This window comes from Gallus gallus, chromosome 8, assembly GCF_016699485.2.
Source record: "Gallus gallus isolate bGalGal1 chromosome 8, bGalGal1.mat.broiler.GRCg7b, whole genome shotgun sequence".
Taxonomy (NCBI): domain Eukaryota; kingdom Metazoa; phylum Chordata; class Aves; order Galliformes; family Phasianidae; genus Gallus; species Gallus gallus.
This window is the reverse complement of record NC_052539.1, coordinates 5,159,620-5,183,873: the sequence shown is the minus strand read 5'-3', so window position 1 is coordinate 5,183,873 and position 24,254 is coordinate 5,159,620. Positions and strand designations below refer to the sequence as shown.

Below are 24,254 nucleotides of genomic sequence, written 5' to 3'. Positions count from 1 at the left end.
CTGTTGGTTGGTTTTTTTGGGGGGATTTTGTTGTCTTTTAATTTCACCTTGTTACGTGATACCCGACAGAGTGTCAGCATCTCCTGCCGGGTCAGCCACCTCCAGACCCTGCTACATTCAGTGTCAAATCAAGCTGTGCCAATGAACCAGTGTTCTGAGCCTTGCAGCCATTCATTGCATGTCTTTACATCGTTTGGGAACAGCAGCACAAAAGGACACAACGCATGAAAACGAGACGGGGATGAGGCGATGGTCGGCTGAAAGCTCGACCCGGAGAACTTGCAGAGATGGACCCGTGCGTAGGGTGGGAGATGCAGGGCTCCTTCCTCCTGGCGGCATGGGCTGGTGCCTCCCAGAGCCGGGACATCACTCCACACCACCCCATCACCCACCTCTGGGTATGGGATGGGTCTGTGCTGGAGGATAGAGGCGGGGATTTCTCCATCTCCAGCATCAAGCACCAGCCACGCTGAGTGGTGAGGACAGGATGCTGTCACCTTGCCGTCCCCACCGCCCTTCTGGTGAGGAGCCTGCTGCGGAGTCCACCTCAAAACAAGTGGGGTAACCTGAGAGCACCGAAAAGAACCGACCCCAAAACCCAGACCTACCTCCTGAAACAAGCAGGTGTTCCTTCCCTGCCGCTGGGCTTTTGCAACCTAAACATAACGTTTATAAAAAGTAAATCATTTCATCTTATAACTTAAGTGCATTGAGTATTTCCTTAAATATGGTTCACGCTGAAAATAAAGTTACTTTCGCTGTACAGTAAATTTCTGATAGACTTAGAAATAAACTTTGTGGATACAATCTGGCGGGACATCCCCGCACACAGCCGCACGGCTCCGCACACACATGTGCCACACACGTACACCCAGCCCCACATCCTGGGGAGACGTCTCCAGGCTTCTACATCTGCACGGCAACCTGAATCCAACCCGCCAGCTGCCCAACCTGCCCCTAACCCTAGGATCCTAAGAGAAACATGAAACTATGCAACCCAAAACTCATTGGGTCCCTGGGCATCCCGAGCTACAAAATGTTGCGGGACAACGTCCCGTTGCAGGGCCCTGCCATGCTCAGGAGGTGAAGTAGGAGCTCTGCATGGAGTACAGGTGGTCGATGGGGTTCCCCGCCCGTGTCTGCAGTGGCCCCGCATCTGCTGTGGCGAGGAAGCAGTCACCCAGGTTGCTCAGTGAGGTATCGTCGCTGTCCATGTCATGGAAGAGGGGCTCAGCACCTTGGGGAGAAAGGAAGGAGCAGTGCTGGAGGGATGCTGCGTGCTGCTGCAGCTCCCAGCCCCTGCAGCTGGCTCCTACTGGGACACCAAGAGCCTGCTGAGATGCTCTGGGGGTGTTGTCCCATGCCAGGGTGCTAAACCCATAGGGATTAGCATCATCAGAAAGGTGTTGGCACCATCAGAGATGTTGGGATGGCATCAGCAGAGAGATGGTGGAACTATTAGGAGGGAGGTGGCACCATCAGGGAGGAGATGGCACTCATAACCTTCCTACCAGGGCTTCCTGCTTCCTACTCCCCTTGGCTTTGAGTCCAGCTGCTCAGCGCGGTGCCCTGATGGTGCTGGCCACCTTAGTGCCCCCAGTTCTGCACTGTGGGGATTTACGGCAGCAGAGATTGCTGCCTTCCCATAACTTGCTGCACCCCCGTCATGCAGCCCACCCTTTGACACTGTGAGGACAAGCAAGAGCGCAAATCCAGGGGATTTGTGGCCTGCCCCCCTCTACAGCCTTACCATAGGGGTGCATGTGGTCTCCAGGCATCTGTGGGGGGGTGAGCCCTTGCCGGAAGGGGTCGGAGCTGTAGACCTGCTCCATGCCCAGGAGCTGCTGTGGGGGTTGCAGAGCAGTGTAGGGGTTCATAAGCCCCTCCAGCCCCCCAGGGCCACTGCTGTTCGGCTGGGCTGCAAGACAAGAGCAAGCTGTTGGCATGGTGGGGGTGTGTTTTTTTTGGTGGGGAGGCTTGGAAAGCCCAGAGATGGCATTCTGTGATGGCAAATGGGGACAGCTGGGTACCTGAGCTCAAGCGCTGCGTGTTCTGCTGGTCCTGCTGCTGCTGCTGCTGCCTCCTGGCCAGCTTCTTCATCTGGGTGAAAAGAAGGGGAAAGAGCCGGGGGTCATGACACGGCTGCAGGAGAGGACAGGAGGGGGCCCCTGCACCCACCTTTGCTCTCTGGTTCTGGAACCAGACCTGCACCACGCGCACGCTCAGCCCTGTCTCGGCTGCCAGTGTCTCCCGCACCTGCAGGAAGAACAACATCTCAGTGGGACTCACACAAGGTTTGGGGGATCCAGGAGGGGGCAGAGCTACTGCCCAGCCCCCGGGCCACCCCCAGTGTCCCCATACCTTCCTGCAGGGCTTGGAGGAGACCTCGAAGGACGCCTTGAAGGCCCTGCGCTGTTGCGTGGTCAGGATGGTGCGCGGGCGCTTGGGCCGCTTGTGGTCCTTCCCCTCCTCAGCTCCCTTTGCTGAGGCTGGGCCCATTTTGCAGACACTGTCTTCATCGTCACTTTTACCTGGGGATGGGGTACAGACAACAAAAAGGGACCAAGATTCAGGTCCCTCTGTGAGGCTGGATGGCTGCGCCATCCTCATCTTCACCCACCCTGGCATCGCCGTGCCGGTGTCCTTGGCACCAAGGTGCAATGCAGGTTGGCCATAACACATCCTTCCCCTTCATGAGCTGTAAATCACTTGCAGCCTTTTCCAGCAAGCTCACTATTTGTTAATTGCTAACAAAGCTGAGTTGCTTGTTAGAAACCATGCAGTGCTCAGCAGGCTGCAAGGAGTTGCCTGGCCCAAGTCCCACTGTGGCACTGCGGTGTCTCTGGGATGCATGGGCCATATGCAAGTCTGATGCCCACAGAGTGAGGATGAATCCCACTCACTCCTGCTTTGTGGGATGTCTGCTCTGCTCATCATCTTGGGACACCTTCCCCATGCAACACAGCACTGGTAGTCCCCAGAGAGACCGGAGCAGTGGTTCCCAGGAAGAGGGATGCTGTGCCCATGGCCACACCAATCAAGCAGCTCCCAGTAGGTGTTTCAGTGGCTTTTGGGGAGCTGGATGTGAGCTTTCACCACTGAGCTTACTTTTGGTGGAGGGGAAGAGGTTTAACAAACTCTAGGATTTGAGACCTGCACTGACAGAGACACTGAGATGCCTTTGCACCCCAGTGAGGGGTGCCTGCCCCAGCGTCCCTAGTCTAGGAGGGGATGAGCTCAGCACGCAGTGCTCAGGCCCACGTTGCCATGCTCTGGGAAGGGGAAAAACCCACTCCGATCACGACCCCCCCTTTCCATTCCCTCAGCACCTGCTCCCCAAATCCCTCCATGTGTCAAAGGAGAAGCGGAGCCGGATTTGGCTGGGTATTACTTTTAATTAACTCTCCCTTTCAAGCCTTTCCCCAACGAGGGGGGAAATTAATGACTGTCTGGGGCTGCCCCTGACGTCACCTGGGAAGGGGCCAGGGTGGGGGACATTGTGCATGCCCCCAGCCTGACTCGCCGGCACGGGGGGAGCCAGTGTGGCCACAGCAGGGCCGGGACATTCCTCGCCTGGGAGGATTTAGGCAGAGGAGAACAGTTAGGACGCTTTTAATTGGAAACCGGGGTCCTCTTTCAGAGGGGCTTGTTTGCTTAGGCTCGGCCGGGGTGGGCTCAGAGGAGGCAGTAATTGAAGTGAGGGTTGGGAAGATTACGGGCAACATATGGCTCGCTTTTTATCTTCACTTTCTCATAAAGTGGCCTTTGCTGTGTGGAGAATGGGGGGGGCTGGAGGGGCTGGCAGCCCCATAGGGACACCCGGCTGCATCCTTCGGTGAGGGACCTGGGGGTGCTGGGAGCTCAGGATGGGCTCCCACCATCCAAGGGGGTGCGTGGCACTGGTGAGCCCCACATTGTCCCCCTCCATCCCTCCGCTGGGACTTTTCCACTGAAAGTAGTGTGTTCCTGGGGAATTTCTGCAATGCAAAGCCCTCGTCTTGGCCAGCAGCTGGGAGCAGGGCCGGCCACGGGCTGATGAGCCACGGGGGAGAAAAGCTCCCCAGCCTTTCCCAAAGTGCCCTTTTCCCCCAGTCGGAACAAACCCAAACTGTTGTGGGATCAGCAGCTGATTCTGTTCTTTTCCTGCCTGACATTTCCTCCTCAGTTCCTATTTTAACCAAAGGCGTTTGCGTCCCCCATAGAGCAGAACTCGCTGTGCCACAGCCATCAGGACATCCCCAGAGCACTTTCCCAGGGCTTCAGCACAGTGGTCCACCCTTGCTGTCCTCCTTCAATTTTTGTTACCATCACTGCTATTTGGGGAGGGTTTTTTCTGGGGGGGGGAGGGGGAGGAGGGAGGAGGTTGGGTGAGTTTGATATTAAAGAGCTGTTGTGATTCTTGCTTCATCCCCACCCCTGTCCCACCCACACAAAGGTAAATCCTTCCCTCCACAAAGCAGATTTCCCTACAGTGATCTTTTTATGTGATTTGGGAAGCACCAATGCCTTTATCAGGGATACCATTAACCCAGTACTTTCTCCTCACAGCTCATTTCCTATTTTGTTGGGTTTCTCCTTAAATTTGTCATCCTGGGTATCACGCAGACATGAGTTGCATCAATTGCACATTCAGGTCTAAAGGTTGATCTCAATATCCCTCCCACTGGTTCCGCTCCAAGGGATGCAACCCCCTGCCCTATTCCTACAGCATCCCACCCCAGTTCTGCACTGGAACTTTTCCCCCAGCCAAGCAACCCTGGGGCAGGAGCAGCGGGTTGGGGCAATGCTGCATCAGGCAGCCCCTTACCGGAATCCGACAGAGCCGGGCTCACCAAGCTCAGCAGCTCACGCTCCTTCTCGTAGTCGCCCTTACAGAGCAGCTGCCCTTCCTTCAGCACGAACTCGTCGCCCTTCTGCAGGCGCCGCTCGCAGACGCAGCAGCAGAAGCAGTGCAGGTGGTAGACGCTCTGCTGGGCGCGCATCACCAGCTCGCTGGGCGCGATGCTCTCCAGGCACCCGGCGCACTTCACTGCGAACAACCTGCAGGAGCAAGGTGAGACCCCATGGGATGCACCCCGGGGAGCTGCGGTGGGGTTGGTGGGCATCGGTACAGAGTAGGTTTGTCACCTTGTCCGTGGATGTGCCAATAGGACACATGTGACAGTGTGCACTGACCTTGTACTGCCAATGGGGGATGCTGGTTTGGGTCAGAGTTGGTGGTTTTTGTTCTGTCATAAACCATGAAAGATGAAGACCCCAATGCTCGGATGCCAGATAAACCATAAACAAACCCAACAGCCCAATTCTCACCATGGGATGAAAGACACATCACTTACCGGGTTAGGAAGCCACCCTACATATCCAGCTGCCTCCAACTGGAGGCTGCAGTGGATACCCCTCCACAACTCCATAGAATCACAGAATCATTAAGGTTGAAAAGACCACTAAGATCATCTGGTCCAACTGTAACCCATGGCTCAGGCTGGCAGCAGAGCACTGCCATGGCCCTCCATCTTGGCTACTGGAGGCATTGGGGATACCCCAAAATTCACCAGAGCAGTGAGGTTAGGGCTGAGCTGAAGACTTAGAATCACAGAATCGTGGAATCATTAACACTGGAAAAGACCACAGAGATCATCTAGTCCAATCATCAACCCATCCCCACCATGCCCACTGACCATGTCCCTCAGTGCCACATCTCCACCATTCACTATGGTCTTGACAACATGCTGACTAAAAGGTAAAGAAGCTCAGATTGTCCCTTGGCATTGATGTGACAATAGTTGCACCACCCTTAAATGCACAGTCCCTAATAATAAAAATGATAGCAATAATCTATAGCTCTAAGCAGGGCTTGTTGTCCTTGACTTTCAACGCCCTGATCAAGCAGCTCAGCAGCACAATCACTGATTTACAGCTGGGGAAATTGAGCATGGAGCCAAACCTGGGCTGAGAGCTCAGTGCAAAATTTGGAGGTACCAAACCAGAACCTCCCCACTACCCCAGTCATCTGTGCTTTTGGCTTGGATACCATAAAAAAAAAACAAAAAACCTCGCTGCTCACCCAGCCTCATCTTAAATATCTGTGGGAACAGGACATCAGTATTCTCTGTTTTGATGACTTTGGCCCAGAAAGAGAAGGCAGAAGTCAGCACACATCCTGAGGTTATCCACGAGCGTCCCCGGTGCCCTGGATGTGTCCCCAGGCAGGACCTGCATGGGAGCACCACTGCTTTGCCTCAGCTGTTCAGACCCCCACTTCACTGCTGAATTACTGTTTTTTTAACGCAAAAGGTCACTGAGCTCTGATTCAACACTTCCAGCAGCGCTGGGTACTGGTTCCTCTGCCCATCTCCCTCATCCCTGCGTGGTCCCTAGGAATGGAGCTGCCTGCCCAGAGCCACCAAGCGCCGTGTTTTTAGCCCTTATTTTGTGGGGACACTTACAAAAAAAAAACCACCTTGGGAATGCAAAGTGCTGAGTCAGCCCTGTTGCTAGCAGGAGAGGAACAGATGTACGTGATAAACCCATCAAAAAATGGGGGGAAAAAAAGAACAGTCTTCCTCTCCCTTTCTCATCTCCTCACCCGACAGCGGCTCAGTGCCTCTCAGCTGTGTGAGCCCAAGGGGACAAGCAGGCAGCAGCTGGTGGCATCTGTGCCCGCCTTGGTAACCAGCGATGTCCCCCAGGACAAGCCCTGGGAGGGGATGGCCCCCACCCACCAGATGCGTGCACAGCTGGAGGGAGGGCTCCCACCCTTGTTGAGTGCTAAGGGCTCAAGGGATAGGGCACAGAGTCCCTAAAGGTACTTGTGTTTTTCGGCTGTTCCAGCCCTGAGGAAGGCAGCCCAGTGTCAGCGCTGTGCTCATTCCGTCTGTCATTACATCTCTCTTATGTCAAAGAGAGGCAATTTGTACCCGCAGGGTATTGCATCCTCATCCTGTTTAAATGGAGTGAGAGCCCTACCTGTTGGGATTGCTGTGTTCTCAGTGATAAACCACTGATAAGCTAAGACAGTGCTAGCAGATCTTCATGAATGAATCACAGAATGGTTTGAGCTGGAAGGGACCCTTAAAGACCATCTGGACCACCCCCCCTGCACTGAACAGGGCCACCTACAGCTCCATCAGGTGCTCAAAGACCCACTGAAATCCTCAACAAAACTGTGGAAGAGGGTGTTTATCAAGTCTGCGCTCCCCATCCTTGCAGCATCACTGAAAGCTGCCAGCTTCTGCATGCAGCCAAAGCCCAAAGCTATCAATGCGGCAGCACATCCTGCATCCTGCATCCCACATCCCGCATCCCTGACCCACACTTTCCCATGGGGCCATCGCAGCACCCGCCGCCCTCTGTACTCCTTTATGCGGAGGTGATGCTTTGAAAGAGGCTGTGATTGACGGGCGCTTCCCGGCTGCTGTCTGTCTCCAGCCTCCTGCATGCACCGCATACAAACGGGAGCCCCTCCGGGTTGAGAACAGTGATATTTAACACTGACGGACAAATCCCAAACACCACTGACGTTGGTTTCAGTGCGGCTCTGCCGGGTGGGTTCACAACCCCCTGGGATGCTCCTTGCAGCATCCGTGCTCCCATCCCTGGTCAGCCCCAGCCACAGGGGCCATCCTTAGGGCAGGGAAAGCCATGGGGCATGGCTTCTTCCAGCGGGTATGATGGCACATTCACCCCAAGAGGACAGACGCATGGGGACAGCGAGGGGCACGGGGAGGGGGGATCAGTGCCACCGAATTGAGATGTCCTGGCACCCAGCCACCTCCTCACTCACGGGACAGGGGACAGCAGGAGCGGGGCCGTGGAGAAACGCCGATCACTGTCAACCCCACACCCAATGCTGGGGTTGGGATGCGATTCGTTCCAGGTTGCCCTGTCCCCATAGGTCCCCAGATTGGGGCACCAGGGAGCGGCAGCGGTGCACCCCCAGCCCACGCCCCAGGCTGTCCCCTGACCCCTCTGTCTCCCCGCTTCCCCCTCCTCCCCCCGAGGCGGACAAGTGTTCCCTTTACTGCCTGGCAACGGCGCCTGGGCTAAGCTTGCTAAAATATGAGTGGTTTTTGGCCGCAGTACCAGAAGGCTGCAGTCCTACAGAGAGAAAAAAATTGAGCACTCCATGCCATGGCTCCAGAAAGGGGGAGAATTAGATTTCACACCGAGCAGGCTGGACCATGGCATTCTTTAGTTAATGCTTAACAAACGCCCAAACAAAAGCAGCCAACTTAGCTGCATGTTTGTAAAATGTATTCTCAGCAGATTCGGGTTTATTGGGGAATTCACTCACTTTGCAGCAAGTGCCGTTTCCCTTTTTTTGTTGTTGTTGTTGTTTAATTTCCCTTCTCCTCCCCCCGACCCGGCTCCGTCCCGCTGGCTGGATACGTCCCAGAGCCATGAGGGGATGAAGCAACCATGCTTCCCAATAATCTCCCCTTACTGCTGGGTATGGGGACCCCAAGAAGCACTTCGCCAAACCCACACCCCAGTTTCTGCCCTGGAGTGCAAACCCCATCCCGGCTCCACACTCAGCCAAAAGCACGGGGAGAAAGCAAGCTCTTGGGCAAAGCCATAGAGCACTGAATTTTGGGGACCCCTATCCATAATATCCTGCACCAGTGGGAAGAGCAACAGCCCCATGCAGCACCACTGAGCACCTCCATTCACGAAGGACATGGGGAGCGGAGTGCATCTCAGCCACCCCCACCCCGCTGTGCCCCCAAGAAAAGAGGGATAATTGAAACCCCACAATATCACCACTCCGATTTAATATCGAGAGGAGCGCATGGGAGCCAGAGGTCAGAATTAATTACACCCCACCATATTTCAGCGCGCGGGCCGCCGCTCCGCATCCTTTCCTAGGGGAGCGGCGCTTCCACGGAGAGGTCGACAGCCATTATTAGAAAGGGCTGATTTCAACGGACCCCCAGGAGCTTTTCAGAGCCTTTGTTTGCACCGAGATTAATGGGGAGGCAAACGACGGAACAGCAAAGCCACCACCAGCAGGAGGATGCGCCGCGGCCACCAGCAGCCCAACGCGGCTCTGGGCAGCGCACCGGTGGAGAGGGAAATGTTGGTGCCATCCATTTTTTGGCAGATTAAAATGTGATTCTCTTAAAATCCTTTTTTTTTTTTTTCCTTTTTTTTTTTTCCCCTTACTTTCTAGAAAGTAGGAATGCTGGATGACCCCACAGCGGGCTCGTTTTCCTGCCCTGTGGGGTGCTGGCGGCACGTTGGGTTGCCGGAGGGGGGGGAAGAAGAGCGATTTCCATCCCCTTCCTCAGGTTGAAAAATGAAAACAAACAAACAAATAAATAAATGAAAAGTGAATTTCCCTGCAGAATTTCAAAAGGAAAATTAATAAAATAGAGAAGGAAAGGGGGGGGGGGGGGGAAAAGCACTTCCAACCCGCAGGGATTGTAGGCACAGGCACAGTGTAGCCAATATCCTGAGGTGCTGCAGGGTGCTTCCCGGTGCTCCAGAGGCTGTAAAAAGCACTGGGCTGGATGAAATCTAAACAGAGACGGCGCAGCCTGAAATAGAAGCCAGCTGCTCAGGACCAGCACAGCAAACTGCATCTTGCCGGGCTGCATCCTGCATCTCCATGGGCTCAGCCTCAGGGCAGCTGCTGTTGGAACAGGGTTTTGCATGAGCTCTGAATGAATGGAAATATTCATCCAAAGCAACATTACATTTAAGCCGTCTTTCCCCCTGCTCAGGTTCATCTCACATTGCAGCCCTCTCCCGTGCGTGCTCCCAAGGGTAGCAAACCCTTCGCATCCTGCAGCAGTGAGCATCCACAGGAGCACAGCCCCGCAGCTACCAGTAACCAGAAAAATGCAGTGCTGAGCCTTCAACACTCACACTCTGGTTGGTGCCTGAAAGTGCAAAGCAGCCTCAGGCCCTGCTACAAGTGTTAAGAGTCAGCGCCCATCATAGGGACAACGCTCAGGGATCCTGTAAGTGCTCAGCACTGAGGCTCATTCGGCGCTTCCCCATGAACTCATCTCCCTTCCTTTACTTTCACATGATACACCATACGATATTTAATCACATATACAGATAATTATTATCTCTATAACGTATACTTGTATATATTTATATAATAGAATAAAATAATTACACTGGGCTGGAAAAGCAAACACACGTTCTCCAGGAGACGGGTTCCTACCTCCTGCTCACACAGGGTTATCGCAGCCCTTCCCCGCAGCCCCCGGCGAGGCAGGATATTACTTTGTTGCTTATTCATTTTATTGCTTCTCCTTTCTAAATATTTGCTTGGCAGGGGAAGGATTCCCTTTACACCGTATCTGTTTTTTACAGGTCAATTGGATTTCTGGCTCTCGCAATCCCTCTTCCCCTCCAATCGCGTTTGCAAAACAAATATTAGTTGTACCAATTAGCAGAGGCAGCTCAACGCCGTCGGCCCCACACCAGGAGGCTCTCCTGGCCCCAAAACAGTGTTGTAGGAGCTCATAAGGGGCTGCAAGGGCCCCCAAGGAGACAACAACAAAAAGGACATCACACAGCACTGCAGCAAGGCAAAATCTTTGCAGGGCATTGACTCGCTGCCAGGGTGCCCGCTGTTCACTCTGAAACCTAATGACTGCAACCAACAGATACCAACAACAACATGAACAGACGTGGCCAGGGAGATCAGATCCATCAACCCTCAAAGCCACCTACCCATATCAGAGCATCAGAATCCACATTTCTTTCACTGAGAGACTGAACTCAGTGGTTGGCCGGGGCGGGCATGGGGTAGGCCACCACAGATCCCATTACTCAGCGCGGGCGGAGGTGACAGGGTGGCTGCGTGCGTTGGGAACACACTGCTAAATATGTCCCTCCCGTGCCAAAAGTCACAGCCTCAGGCAAAGGCACGGTGGGGGACACAGAGGGCACACGCCTGGTACCCAGCACTGCATCCATGTAGGGCAGCAAGAGCCACATCTCCCCCCTCACATTGAGCGCATCCCTTTCTCCCGGTGATATCCCTGCGATGCCACCCTTGGCCACTGTCCCTCAGCCCACTTAAGGTCAGCCCCAGCAGCATGTCCACCACATATGGTGATTGGTTTGCTGTGGGTCCGGCCGTCCCTTCGCCGCAGCTGGGCGAACAATTCACAGGGCATAAATTTATCCAGCAGATTTCAGCCCACGTGCTGTTTGCTAAGAGTCAGCGCAGAGGCCGTATTTTATCCCTTTGGGTTTCTTTGGCATGCAGTCAAACTGCTGACCCTGATCTACTCGCAATCGGTCAAGAGCCACGTTTTACCCCCCTGCCTGCATTATATGGTCCAACATCACACTGCAGCCCCCATGCCTCAGTGATACCCCCAGACGTGGGCTCCCCGAATTTCACTGTCTCTTTGCCCCCCTATTTATAGCCACGTGCGTGGGGAGGTGACCGAGCTGCTGAGCGCGTGATGGCAAATGCTGCTCCTGGACGTCACCGAGTCCTCCTGCTCGTGTTCTGCCCTTGGGGTCAACCAGAAAACCCCTCTCAGTGACACCAGCATTGCAGACCTCCCCCTGGGGGCTTTGTGAACCGCATCTGGGAGAGCCTTTACCATAGGAGGAAAGAGGAGAGCATCCCTTTGTGAGGCAAACGCATAAAATAATGTCAGTAATGGGGAAAGAATGCAGAGAAAAAGGGTAATGTGAGGGATCGGGTCTAGCATCAGCCTTTATCTGACATCTTCATCGGTGATTGCAACAAGGGACTTAATTAGCATGTTAATAACATTAGCAGGAGATAATAAACTGGAGAAGATGGGAAGGAGGCCCTGGAGAGAGATCACAGAATAACAAAGGATAAGCAATGCCGAGTGCGCTCCCATAAGCTGAGCACCCAAGCTGGCTAAATACTACTTTGTCCCTAAAATACACCTGTGCCAGCCTTGTCACTGTGTCCCCACCATGGCACTGATGTCACAGCACCCCAGGCCTTCCCCTGGCCCTCTGGAGGGTCTAACAATGCAACCAAGCCAAGGAGAAGTCAATTCCTCCCACCAGAGCTAGGACCAGTGCTAGAGCACACATAAATTCGGGAGGCTCTTGGCCGTGCAGCAGCCCTGCATCAGGAAAGGGCAGGAGTTTTATCACCCAAATGGGGATTAGAAGTGGTTCCTGATGCACGAGTAGCTGGAGGCAGAAAGGGAGGAGGGAGACACTCTGCAGTGATTTGTGGGCTGTTCCTGGGCTGTCCTCGCTGCCAGGTCTTGGGCAATGGGATGACTTTTGTTGCAAACTGGAAGAACGGGAGACATTTGTGAAGGAGGAAACTCGCATTCCTCTCTCATAAGAAATCCCTTCTCACTTTCCCCCAAATCGCTCGTACACCCAGAGCTCAGCCTCTCCAGGCTGCCTTGGACACCGTCCCCCTCCCACACCCAGATGACCTACTCGTCCAGAAATGGCCGGGGCGGGATGCTCTCCTCCTCCCTGCCCACGGCCAGCAAGCTGAGAGGACCATGCTTCCTCCTGCATAGAGTGAAGATATAGAAAATATTGGATACATCCAGCTTATGAGGTCCTGAGAGCCTAAAATTTGCCATTGGCTTCACTGGGGCTGTGGGTAGTGAGGACTCTTCCCATCTGCAGGGATGGGATTTCTCTTAGTTAAGGTGCTCTACCCATTTCCCAGCCCAGCACAGTGTGGGGAGACACAGGTGCTCTCATGCAAAGTCAGAGCCTTCCCAAGAGCTTGGCAAATAAATATCTGAGAACAAACAGTCTAAATCAAAGCACCATGGAACCCCCCCAGGCTATGGGGCCCGCCACTGTCACCTCCTGGACAATCCTTCCTGCCGCCTCCCACAGAGCGTTAACTCAGAAACCTACTGATTACTGCACAACCCACTGAACGCCTTCCAAGCTGACGCCTCCTAGGCTGGGCAAGGCAAAGGGACCCCCATGTCACTGCATGGGCTGATGCTGCATCCTCCCGGGGCACCCAGCCATCAGCTGGACTTGCTTTTTCAAGCCTCAGTTACTCAGGCAGGCAGAAAGGCTGTTATTAGAGCTCGAGGCAGACTGGTGGCTGCCTTCTTCCCCTATCAGCACTGCCCCGCCAAAGGATGTGCAGTTCCCAGTGCAGCACCTCTCATTGCATAGATGTTGGATTTGGGAAATACTTTCTGCCGCAGGTGAAGCACTTTTCCCCCTCCCCATGACATCCCTTTCAAATGAGAGAGGCTGAAGGCAGCATCCCAGTGTACTTCAGACATAATAGGACCCCTCTTCTCTCCCCTCCAGCCTTCCTTGTAGTGTTGTGTGAATCCAGCCCAGCAGCCACCCCACTAATCTCGTTTTCCAGGTTGTAAAACCCCTCCTTGGTTGCTGGGACAGAGCCTAACCTCGCCATGCTCCTAATAGCCTCGAGGTCCTCAACGGGGAATCGCGCCCAGTTTCTGCAAACTATTATCTCACCTAATTCCCTCCATCCCATCACTTAAGGATTTACAACACAACCTCCTCTGAAACGGTTTCTGGTAAATTCTTTGAAAGCCCTTCTGGTGCTCACATCATCGTCAGGGTCAGCAGTGCATTAATGGCAGAGCATTTATGCGCCGGGTAACTCATCCCCTGGCAAGTGCGTTTGTTTGTGCTTTTTAAATTCAGGAAGCAATTAATAGTTGCCACAAAAGCAACATGCTTCTCTTGGGCGAGGGCCATAAAGCCCTGCCTCACTGTGGGGAGTTCGGATGCTGCTGTGATCCTCCAGGAGGAGGTTGTGGATGGGGCTTCTTCTTGGGGTTCTTACACACCTGTAACCCTGAGAGCTGGGACTCCTGAGCCAGCTTGAGGGGAGTGTTTCGGGAAACAGCACAGATAACATTGACATGAGATCTGAGCATCTTCCAGATCATCCTGGAGCCAGAAACGCTCCCATTGAGAGGCAAGGGAGGACTTTATTAAAACTCCTTGTTGTGGCATCTGGAGCTTTGAAAAACAATAGGACAACAAGGACAAGGCTGTGGTGAAGCCAAGCTCCCAGCAGCACCTGTAGACTCACCAGGCATCCTGCAGGAAGCTGAAACACCCCTCCCCTGGAGCTCAGCTTGGATGGCTCACCATAAAAACCCCATCACTGGAGCCCAGCATCCTCTGCTCACCCCCAGCACTCCCATCCCTGGAGTCCAACTTGATCGGCTCAACCTAAAAACCCCCATATCTGGAGTCCAATTTGGTTGGCTCACCCAAAAAACACCATCCCTGAAGATCAGCATTCCCTACTCACTCCCCAAGCCCAGCATCATCAGCTCACCTCAGAATTCCCCATCCCTGGAGCCCAGCATTCTCAATTAACCCCCAAAATCCCTACCACTGGAGCCCAGCTTGACTGGCTCCAGCCCCACATCCCCACCTCTGGAATCCATCATCCCCTGCTCACAACAAAAAAAACGGCAGCGCAAGGAAAGCAGAGGCAGAAGAACCTTTCTGACGGAGCTTTCTCCTTTCTGACCAACACAGCCTCCCCACAAAAACCACCCTCTGGGTGCTGAGCTCCCCAGCTTCCAGGAGCCGCGCTCCCTTCCCACGTTGGCCACTCTCAGCCATCAGCAAGCAATGATTTCCAGTCATACCCTCTGCACAAGACTCCCAGCAGCTGCAGCCCGACCCATGCACATCCTCTCTCTAATCCTTCCTGCTTCAGTCCCTGGCTTCTATTATTTTCTGGCAGGAGCGAGCATCGCATTAACCCTCATGCACAGCTCAAGCATCTCTCAGCACATCCCAACCTGGATCCAAATTATAAATGAAACGTTCTTGTAACAAGAGAACTTGTGAGGGCCAATTGTCCATTAATATTATAAACCCCCGCTAATTCTTATTTAAGAAGCCATCCAAAGGGCCCCTCATAATGGCTTTATACAACCTAAACCAGTTGTTACCAAGAGGGACTGCCTCTTCCCAGAGAAGGACCAGCAAATGCTGTCCAGCATGATTTCCCCAGCTTTCAGGGAAGTCCTGAAGTCGGGGAATGTTTTCTGTGTGCCACACGTGATGCACAGATATGGGATCAGCACAGCGCAAGTACCCAACAGCACGAAACAGCCCTGGTCTGCAGGCTCCCAAAAGGGGCCAGGAAGAGCCCCAGTACCCAAGCTCCCTGCTGACCTTGAAGCGCAGGGCTGAGATGGTTGGCATCATATGACAGGTCCCAATGCACGGCGGGCTCTGCTCATAGAGGACACGCAGTCAGACGAATTTAACACCCGAGAGCATTCCCGATCCCACTGGAGGAATTCCTGGCAGGGGCTCAGGAATCGCCCACCAGTGCAAGCAGCCGAGTGCCATCACACCGGTTGGGCTCCAGATGACCAACTCAGCCCTAGTGGCTGGTGGGCTGGCAGCATACATGACAAGAGGTTCCCATCGGTGCTGCTCACCTATGCCATCGTTTGTTTGAGAAAGGTCTTTTAAATAAGCCTACAGCTAATGGGCTGCATGGAATGAGATGCATGTGGATGTCCCATCCCTGGAGGTGCCCAAAGCCAGGTTGGTGGGGCCCCGGGCAGCCTGATCTGGCAGGGGACATCCTTGCTCATGGCAGGGAATGAAGCTGGGGAGGTTTGAGGTCCCTTCCAACCCGACCATTCTATGATTCTTGAGGTGCACTGCATGCCAGCAGATATTACAAGAGCAACAATCTGGAATGGAGGCATCCCCCAAGGAACAACATGGAAAGAGCTGATCCTCAGAGGCCAACTCCTTGGAGTTTCCCAAACCATAAGAGATGCTTATGCTGGGAGCCTCCCTTCCCACTACACCTGAGGGCCTCCAGAGCCAGGCTGGCATTTTTGGAGTGGCCTGAAGAACACCTCTATCATAGGGCTGGTCCCAGGACAGAGTAAGCCAGACCCTGCCCTTCCTCTTCTTCCTCCTTGTCCCTTCTGGCTGGCCCCAGCCCCCGATTCTGGAGCACAAAGAGTCAGATCTGCCCACACTGCTGCAGGGCCCTGAGCCAGCTCTGGCCATAACCTTGGGATGAAAACATCGGCTCTGAAACACAGCAACAGGGAAAACAGACAGGACGTGTGTGCACAGCCAAGGATTCCCGCGATGGGCAGCGCTCCTACATCAGGATTGGGACAACAGGTTATCTGGGGCACCTGCTCTGAGCTACAGGTTTCAGGGTTGCCACACTTATTTGGGGCACGCTCCCAGCAAGCGGGGTGAGCAGGGGATTACCTTCCAGCCCCACAAACCCAACAGGAGCTGTTGGTGGGATGTGGCAGCACTGGTCCAGCCACATCCCCTGTGATGCTGGTGGGAGTCAGGTGGGGACACCTGGAGGGGACACAGCTGGGTCATGCCATGGGTGTCCCAGCAAGTGATGCAAAGAAAAGAGCAGGTGGGGAGCGTGGAGGTAACGGGCCAGAACAGAGCAGCCACAAGAAGCCAGAAATTGTGGTCAGCTATTTTTATCTGCAGGGCCCAACACTTAATACTTTCCTATCTCCCACAAAATGTCACTCGAGCGCCGGCCGAAAGTTTACACCGCTCACAGACAAGGGCTGAAACCTGAGCATGTAATCCCTGCCCCAGTCAGAAGTTTTAGTGGGATTCACAGCGTCTGGATGGAGAAAGATGAGAAAGAAAAAAGCTTTTCCAACCTGAGGAATCATAGCTGAGGCAAGGAAAGCCATGACAGGCAGCACAGAGGGTCACCTGTCCCATCTGCAGGACATGGGCATTGCTGCCCCTCAAACTGAGAACATCTAATGACCCCAAATGCCACCCCCTCCCTCCCACCACAGGCTCCCTTGCCTCCATAAAGGCACAGCAGAGCCCGGCCATTGTTAGGGTCACATCCTGCACCCTTGGCACCACTTGTCCGCAGCTCAACACGAGCAAACAATGGGGAAACTTCACTCTGTTGGATCCAGAAATTGTCTCCTGCAGAAAGGAGCGGGGTGAGAGCCCCCGGGAACCCACGGCCGAGGCAGAAACCTGCATTCCTGGGATGGCCGAGAAATGACCACATCTATCTCCCTCCATCTCCGGTTTCTGAAGCATCGCCGTCCAAGAAACTCCGGTGGATTGGCTGCAGTTAAACAGAGGCACGCAAAAACCATAGTGCTGCGACTCCAACAACTCCAAAAACATCTCACATACTTTTAAGGACGTTGAAGAAATGCACGTTCCTCCCCCTAACCCCCCTTTCCCCTTTTTGTGAATTTATTAAATATTAAAAAAAAAAAATGCCTCGAGGGATAAAGTCATTTAGAACTACTTAAGAAACACAAAGCATAAAAAAAAGTCCGTAATTATTTCTCTGCCAAGGGCTTGTCAGTTTGAAAATCCCCGCTCTTGAACCACTAATCCTCATGGAAAAGAAAAAGCCACGCAGCTCCGGCAGGATGTGCTGGCGGTTGCCTTTCGCTGCCTTTTTCCAGGAGGCTGCAGGGGAAGGCGTGGGCTCGGCTCTCGTTTCTTTAGCACCTTTCACCCACAACGCTTTCCCCGATGGATGGAGCTGGACGTGATGCGCGAGGCTCTGCCGGCGCCGGGATGGGGAGGGAAGGACCAGGGCTGGCGTTTGGAGGCAGGAGTGCCTGAAACAGGCGAAATAAATCAGCGCGGGGTGGGGGCAGGTTGAGTCGAAAAGCCAAGGGTTCAGGGAGTTGCTGGGATTGTTATTGTGCCATTGGAAATAGTAAAAAGAGAAGTTATTGGCAGCAAAATCGTGCTTTCTCTGGAGGAAGGGGTGGGCCATCCCGGCAGAGCTGGGTGGATTCAGGCTCACCACGTGACTTCCTATGGGATGGGTGGCACCAACTCATCGTGCACCAGCCTGCCATGGGGTCCTTTGGTGGCCATGGAGAAGTGGCCTCGTGAAAGCAGCCACATCCCCAGCTGCATCGCACTCACGGTGCAGATGTTTCCTCCCACCTTGCTTAAAGAGCCTAAAAATCACCTCCAAGCTCACCCCTCACTTGCACAGACCTACAGTGACACCATAAAGGGCCCTTCACCCATCTTGGATCTCCTCTCCCACCACTTCCTCCCAGCCTGTCTCCATACCCTATCCTCCCATCCACATAGGTTTGTGTATGCTCAAGGCATTGCATGCAGGAAACCTCTCTTCCTTTCTGTTTCACCTCACGCTAAAGCTGAAGCAAGCTCAGGCTCCAACCTGGAAGACTTTAAGCATCATTAAACTTTTAAGCCAGCCCACTGGGGCTCACTCTCTTGTAATTATGGATGCAGAAGGAAGGAGTAACATTCACCTGAGCAGGCATCAAGAAGATTCAAACACTTAATGGCTTTCCTAACCAAGCTCCCGTGCCCACAGTGCTGTTTAAGAGGATGATGCTCGATAGCACTCCAGTGCTCTGCCCGGCAGATATACATAATTAAGCACTGCACTTCTCCATTGCCAACCCAGTTGGCCATGACTGAGTCAGAGCCATCCTATCACACTGGAGACAACCAGTGCCCCAGCAATGAGGGCCTCCACCCATGGCTTTGGCCAAGACACTGTCACTACTTCACACACTCTTTTGCAGGATTAAAAATACTTTTAACAGAGCCGACAAGTGCTGAGCAGAAATGTCGACAATCAGAACACCCCTATGTATTCAGGATAGGAGTATCTAGAGGGAAAAAATGACAACCCTGCCTCTCTTTAATAAAAAATTGCTGTGTCTGAGCACTATTGTCAAGCTATCTATCTCCTCTTTCCAAATTTTTCATCCCAAACACTTCCCTGAGCTTTCAATAGCAAAGACAACACTCCAGTCTCCCTCCTCCTGCTCAGCTGCTGCAGAGCCAGGAGATCTCAGTGCACACAGGGTCTGGCAGCCGTGCCCGGAGGGGTTTGGGGCCGGGAGGCGGTGGTTCCCCGCAGGGATTTTCCACGGTGGCGGTGGAGGCGGAGGCCGGGAGGAGGACAATGGGCAGAGGAGCGATGGCCGCGTGAAAAAGCATTTGTTCCGCTGTCAAGGACAGAAAGCTCTCCCCGGGTGTGGTACTCGGAAATGGAGCCCACGAGGGAAGGAGAGGGGAAGAGAGCGGCGAGAGGTGGTGCAGCGGAGGATGGATGCAGTGGGGCGGGAGTGGTGCTGGCTCTGCATGGCACAGAATACCTGCATGGATGGCACTGCCCTTCTAGGGGGTTTTCCCAGACCCTGCCTATCCCCATGGTTCACTTAGCTCAGAAGTTACAGTCCGTACAATACCACCTTTGGTCAACTTTGCATAAAGGTGGAAAACCCGTCAGCACGCACAACACAAAAACCAGGCAACTCTGGAGAAAGGCTGAAAAGCCATGCCCAAGAAAGGTGGTCAAAACACTGCAACGTTGGTTGAATCTTTCCTAGGTAAAGTCACATAAAAGCACCTGGGACACCTCTTTTATTTCCACATCCCTCCAGCCTGCTTTTCTTCAAGCATCCTCAGCACTAAGGGTGCCTGGAACACATCCCTTTGGCACTCACCACAAGTGGAGAACAGTCATTCCAGACCCCTAATTCATAAAGATTCGAAGCGATCCTATCAACTATGGACATCCTACAGAGATGCCATCGCTGCGTGCTGATGGTCTCCAGCACAACAGGAAGGGTGGTGAGGAGCTTTGGCTGATGAGGCTGTGGGTCCTTTCAGGGATTGTTAGACATGATGTTAAGTATAAAACACAAACCGAATTATGGGCAAGGATGAGGCACCAAAGACGCTCTCCTTATGGGGCCAAGGCTGAATTCAAAATGGGGCTTGCTGCAGGAGAAAGGGTAAGTGGGAACGGAGAGTAGTGAGGAAGGGTGGAAAAGGTCAGAAGAGAGAATGGAGGGCAGTGGGAGTGCAGGCAGGACCCCGGGTTAGGACCTCATCCCCTCGGCATCTCCTGCAGCTGGCGAAGAGCCCTCCCACAGGCTGTGTCCCCCAACGCACCCCTCCTAAACAAAGGTATTGGGCATGATTTTTCCAACCCAGATTTACAGGTTCAATTTGCAGGCATTTTCTTTTGCACACATGTCCGGGAGGGGGATTTTCTTTATCATCATATTTCCGTGCACCGAGGCACCCACAGGACCCCAGGAGCGGAGGACCTGGGACTCGCACCTCTCCGCAGATGCTGGCAGCAGCACAGAGCCATCACGCAGTGCGCAGACGGCCCCGGCGTCACACAACTGCCTGCCCCGGCCGGGGAGTGCAGTGCGGTGGCGGCGGGGACCCGCATGCCAGCCTGCTCCGAGCCGTGCTGGCCATCTGCTCCCGCCCGCCGCGGCTGGGGATGTGCCAAGCCTGCACGCCGTCGCCGCGCTCCCCAGCTGCACCCCTCGGCATGGCCGCTGCTGCTCACGGGCACGGTGGCTTCCAGAGCCCACCCTCACCTCCTACATCGCTCTGCAGTGAGGCTGTCCCCATGGCGTCACCCCCGGGGTGAAGCCTGAACCTCATCATCCCCGGATAGACCAGATTTGGCCAAGTGCCGGCATTCAAGATGTTCCGTAACAAATGTCCTCTGTCCCAAATTTGCATTGTCCTAAGCATGTAGGTCAAGAAATCTCCCCCACAATGGCTCTGCGCAGACTGTATAGCGTGGGGGGCACCGGCCCCCAGCTTTCCCCAAGGCCACTCCAGCTACTTGAGAAATGCCCCAAGGAGACGCCGAGACCTGGCCCAGCGTCCCCAGTCTTTAATCCATCTCTCTTCAGGTCCTCGGCCTCTTCACGAAAGATAAAGAAATGCAAAACATCTGGTTTAATAAATGATTCATCAATTTCGAGCGTCCAGCAAATCAGCCTCTTGCTTAAAACCGCCCTGCAACACTTTCCACGGGTGTATTTATAACTGAACACATAGCTCGGCAGTCCCATGCTTGGCCATTAACCCTCCACAGCCTTGGAACGGATGGAGTGAGGACTCGTAGGAAAATATCACACCTCTTATTTTGGTACAACGCCCCAATGTCGTGCAGTACTGCACCTACTGCTATTCAGTAGAACATCCCAATGACAAAAAATACCGCATGTATGGCCCTTTGATAAAACATCCCAATGTCAAAAATACCGCACCTATTGCTCTTCAGCAAAGCATCCCAACAGCCCTTCTTTCAATTAAAAAACAACAAACCACAGCACATCCCAAGGAGGATCCTTGCACCCATGGCCGAGGCTGCACTAATTCCCTGCCTGCACGGAGCATTGGGTGCTGCTGTCGTTCCCAATTCATCAGCCCCAGCAGCTCTTCCAACACCATCGCCATTGACGCTCTGGCAATGGGGAGAGCCCAGCCAGAAGAGAACATGCAGTTTGGGCAAAAAATATATTATATATATATACATACACACAGCCACAGCGCTCCATGGGGCTCTGCCCCGTGTCCTTGATGTCCCCATCCTGCCCAGAGGAGCAGCCGCAACACAGCCAGGAAACACTCAGAAAAACACCACCCGAGCACACAAATAGTTATGACTCTCTCCTTTTTCCACTCATTCTCATCCTACCCTATGGCACTGCGTGCTCTGCTGGGTGACGGGCACAGCAGAAGGGAATTTCTTTCGTGGCTGAGAGATACAGGAGGAGGATTTCGGGTTGCAGCCCCCAGCACGGAGACACGCAGCAGCAAAACATGCACGTGCTGTAAGCTGGAAGGGTTTTTTCTTTTAGAGCAATATTTCACCCCTTTTCCCTCTAAGTGCTCCAAGCAGAGGTACAGTTAGAGAAGAAAATGTGTAGTAAATTGCATTGGAAACCCAGGAGAACCCGATAGCCGAATTTCTACAGCCAAGAAAGCAGCACACCCAATCTCTGCAAAATTTTTGCCTAAAACTCAGCGCTCTCCTTTTCACCCCACGGCAGCTCATTCTTCCGCTCTTCCGTAAACACTTGAAAACAAGGCCGTGTGCACAAATTCTGCTTTCAATTTTCCTTGTATCCATAGCAATTAAATCAGCCCCGCAATACAGGACCGCGGGAACGGGAGGCAGGCACCGAGCAGGGCCGGTCCCAGCGCTGAGCTGGAGAAGTTTTTCTCCTCCAGGAGCAAAATCACAGCACTCCAATGTGTGCTACTGCCATAGCGAGGAGCCCAGCCCATGTACGGCCGCCTCGGGGAAACAACCAGCAACCAGCCCAGAGGCACATCCAGCAGCCCCAAAACCAGGCAGGAGAACCAAGAGGGCACAGAGGGGCATGTGGCCCAATGCTGAGTTCCGCTGGGCAAGGAGACCCTGACCCCATGGCACAGATGTGGGAGGCTCCGGTGGGGCTCCCAGCAGAATATCACGAAGCAGCAGTGATAGCAGGATACGGATACGGAATAGAAAGCAGCTGCAGGAGAGGGAATCTCAGCAGCCTTCTCGCTGCAACCTCCCGGCTTTTCTTAATAAATATATATATTTTTAATTAAAAAAATTAAATACATATGTTAAAAAAAAATTCCCATCCTCATTCCTCACACACACAGAGCCCCTCCAGCCCCACGCTTTCTAAAGGAGAAGCATGGGACACCTACATCCGATTTCCTGCTCTGGTGCAGGGGAAGGTTCCAGCGCACGGCAGCAAGCACTGAGCCCAGCGGGACCCCACGCCAGCCCTGTGCCTCAGCGTCCCCATCCAAGTGGAGGGGACCGGCGTGTCACCTTGCCTGGAGGGCACTGGGGAAACAGCTACACGGGGACCAGGGGTTGGAGAGATTGTAGCATTCCTCCTCCGGGTGCTCAGAGGAAAATAACACGAAGAAAGAGGGGAATTTTTTCCCCCTTTTTCAGTGCTTTTTGCTCCGCGGCTTTGGTCTCGCCAACTCCCGACAAAAGCTCCCTAAATTCCCAAAGGCAACGAAACAGCGCTAAAAAGGGGACAACCCCCCCCCCAAGGAGGTGGGTGCTGCTGTGCTCTGAAGGAGAACCAAAACCAACCGTGAGTCACAGCGATGCCAGCACCTTTGGGACGCGGTGAGCGGGGATGGGAGCACGGGGCCACCGAGCGCTTTGCGGGTGGGAACAGAGTGGGGGCAAAGGGAAGGGGACAAGGGGACGACACTCACTTCTCGTAGTCCAGCTTGCAGTAGAGCTTCTTGTCTCGGTAGAAGCAGGTGGTGTGCAGGGGCTCCTTGCACGACGTGCACTGCACGCAGCGCTCGTGCCACAGGCTGTCGTTGAGGCGCAGGAGGAAGCGGTCGGCGATGACCCGCTGGCACCCCTCGCACACGGAGCGGGGCGTCGCGGCTTTGCCTGCGGGATGGGGCCGGTGGCAGCGCCGGGCGGACGGGAACGGACCAAAGGAGCCGCCGCCGCCGCGTCCCCGCGGGTCGGAGAGGGGCTGGGGGTCCTGGGTGGGCCGCGGGGGGGAGAGGAGAGTGTGAGGCGCTGCTCCCGGCTGCGGGGGTGGGCCCGTGCTTTAGGGGAGCTCCGAGGGAGGGGAATCAGCCCCGATTTCGTTCCGTTTGGAAAGGCGGCGGCGGAGCCGCGGCTCGGAGAGATGGCCGTTGTTCGGCAGCGGTGTGAAAACGAAGAAAAAAGAAAGCAAAGGGATGAAGGGAAAGCCTTCGTTTCGCTTGGAGAGGGGGGCACGCGGTTTCGTGGAGCCGCGGAACGAAGCGGTCGCCGGGGGCTCTCCGCGGCCGAGGGCGGCGAAGCCGTGCCGGGGCGAACCGGGAGCGGAGCAGCCCCACGGACTCCCCTCTGCCCGGGTCCTCCCACCGTGCTCCAGCCCCCAGGGCTCCCCGACTTACCCAGCAGCGAGGAGAAGGGGGCGGCGGGGTCCAGGGCGCTCTGCAAAGTCTCCTCCATCTTCAAGCCGTCCAGCATGGTGAGGAGCCGGGCCGGGCGAGGGGCCGCACCGCCCGCCTGCCGACACAGCCCGGACACGCGGCGCTCAGCTCCGGCAGCCCCAGGGCACGTCGTTTCCCCGAACCCTCCTCCCGCGTCCTCCCCACCATCGCCGGGGTTTGGGGTTCTGAGCACGCGGAGCTGCCGTCGGGGGTTCGGCCGCTTACCTTGGGCGGCCCCGGCGGGGAGGCCTCGGGAGCGGAGGGGAGGCAGCCCCTCGCCTTCAACCACCGCCCCGGGGGGGCTCAGTCGCGGCCCCCGGCGGCCCCGCGCTCCCCGCGGGTTGGGGCTGCGGACCGGGGGGAGCCGCCGAGCCCCGGGCGGCTGCGGAGAGAAACGCGGCGACCTGCGGGGAAGCGCCCGTCCGACTGCTGCCAAGACACATTTCCCGGAGCTGATACCTCCCTGCCCGACCCCCACCCCCTGCCCTCCCCTCTCCACCCCACTCGAAAGAAGTTTCCTCCCC

At 54.8% G+C, this 24,254-nt stretch overlaps 1 protein-coding gene across 2 annotated transcripts; it reads right to left on the bottom strand.

Moving 5' to 3' along the window:
* Nucleotides 1-24,164, bottom strand: LMX1A (LIM homeobox transcription factor 1, alpha). 2 transcript variants are annotated; one of them, XM_015290334.4, is made up of 9 exons: nucleotides 23,956-24,164; nucleotides 23,692-23,806; nucleotides 23,005-23,191; nucleotides 4,808-5,040; nucleotides 2,362-2,531; nucleotides 2,179-2,256; nucleotides 2,031-2,100; nucleotides 1,751-1,918; nucleotides 1-1,237 (listed from the first exon to the last, which is right to left on the bottom strand). In XM_015290334.4, the coding sequence occupies exons 2-9, from the start codon at nucleotides 23,765-23,767 to the stop codon at nucleotides 1,077-1,079; spliced, it is 1,143 nt and encodes a 380-aa protein (XP_015145820.2). In that variant the 5' UTR covers nucleotides 23,768-23,806; nucleotides 23,956-24,164; the 3' UTR covers nucleotides 1-1,076. The 2 variants fall into 2 exon arrangements, with proteins under 2 accessions (XP_015145820.2, NP_001244317.2); NM_001257388.4 differs by lacking the exon at nucleotides 23,956-24,164 and having other exon boundaries at nucleotides 19-1,237; nucleotides 23,692-23,859.
* Between the last annotated feature and the right edge of the window lie 90 nt (nucleotides 24,165-24,254).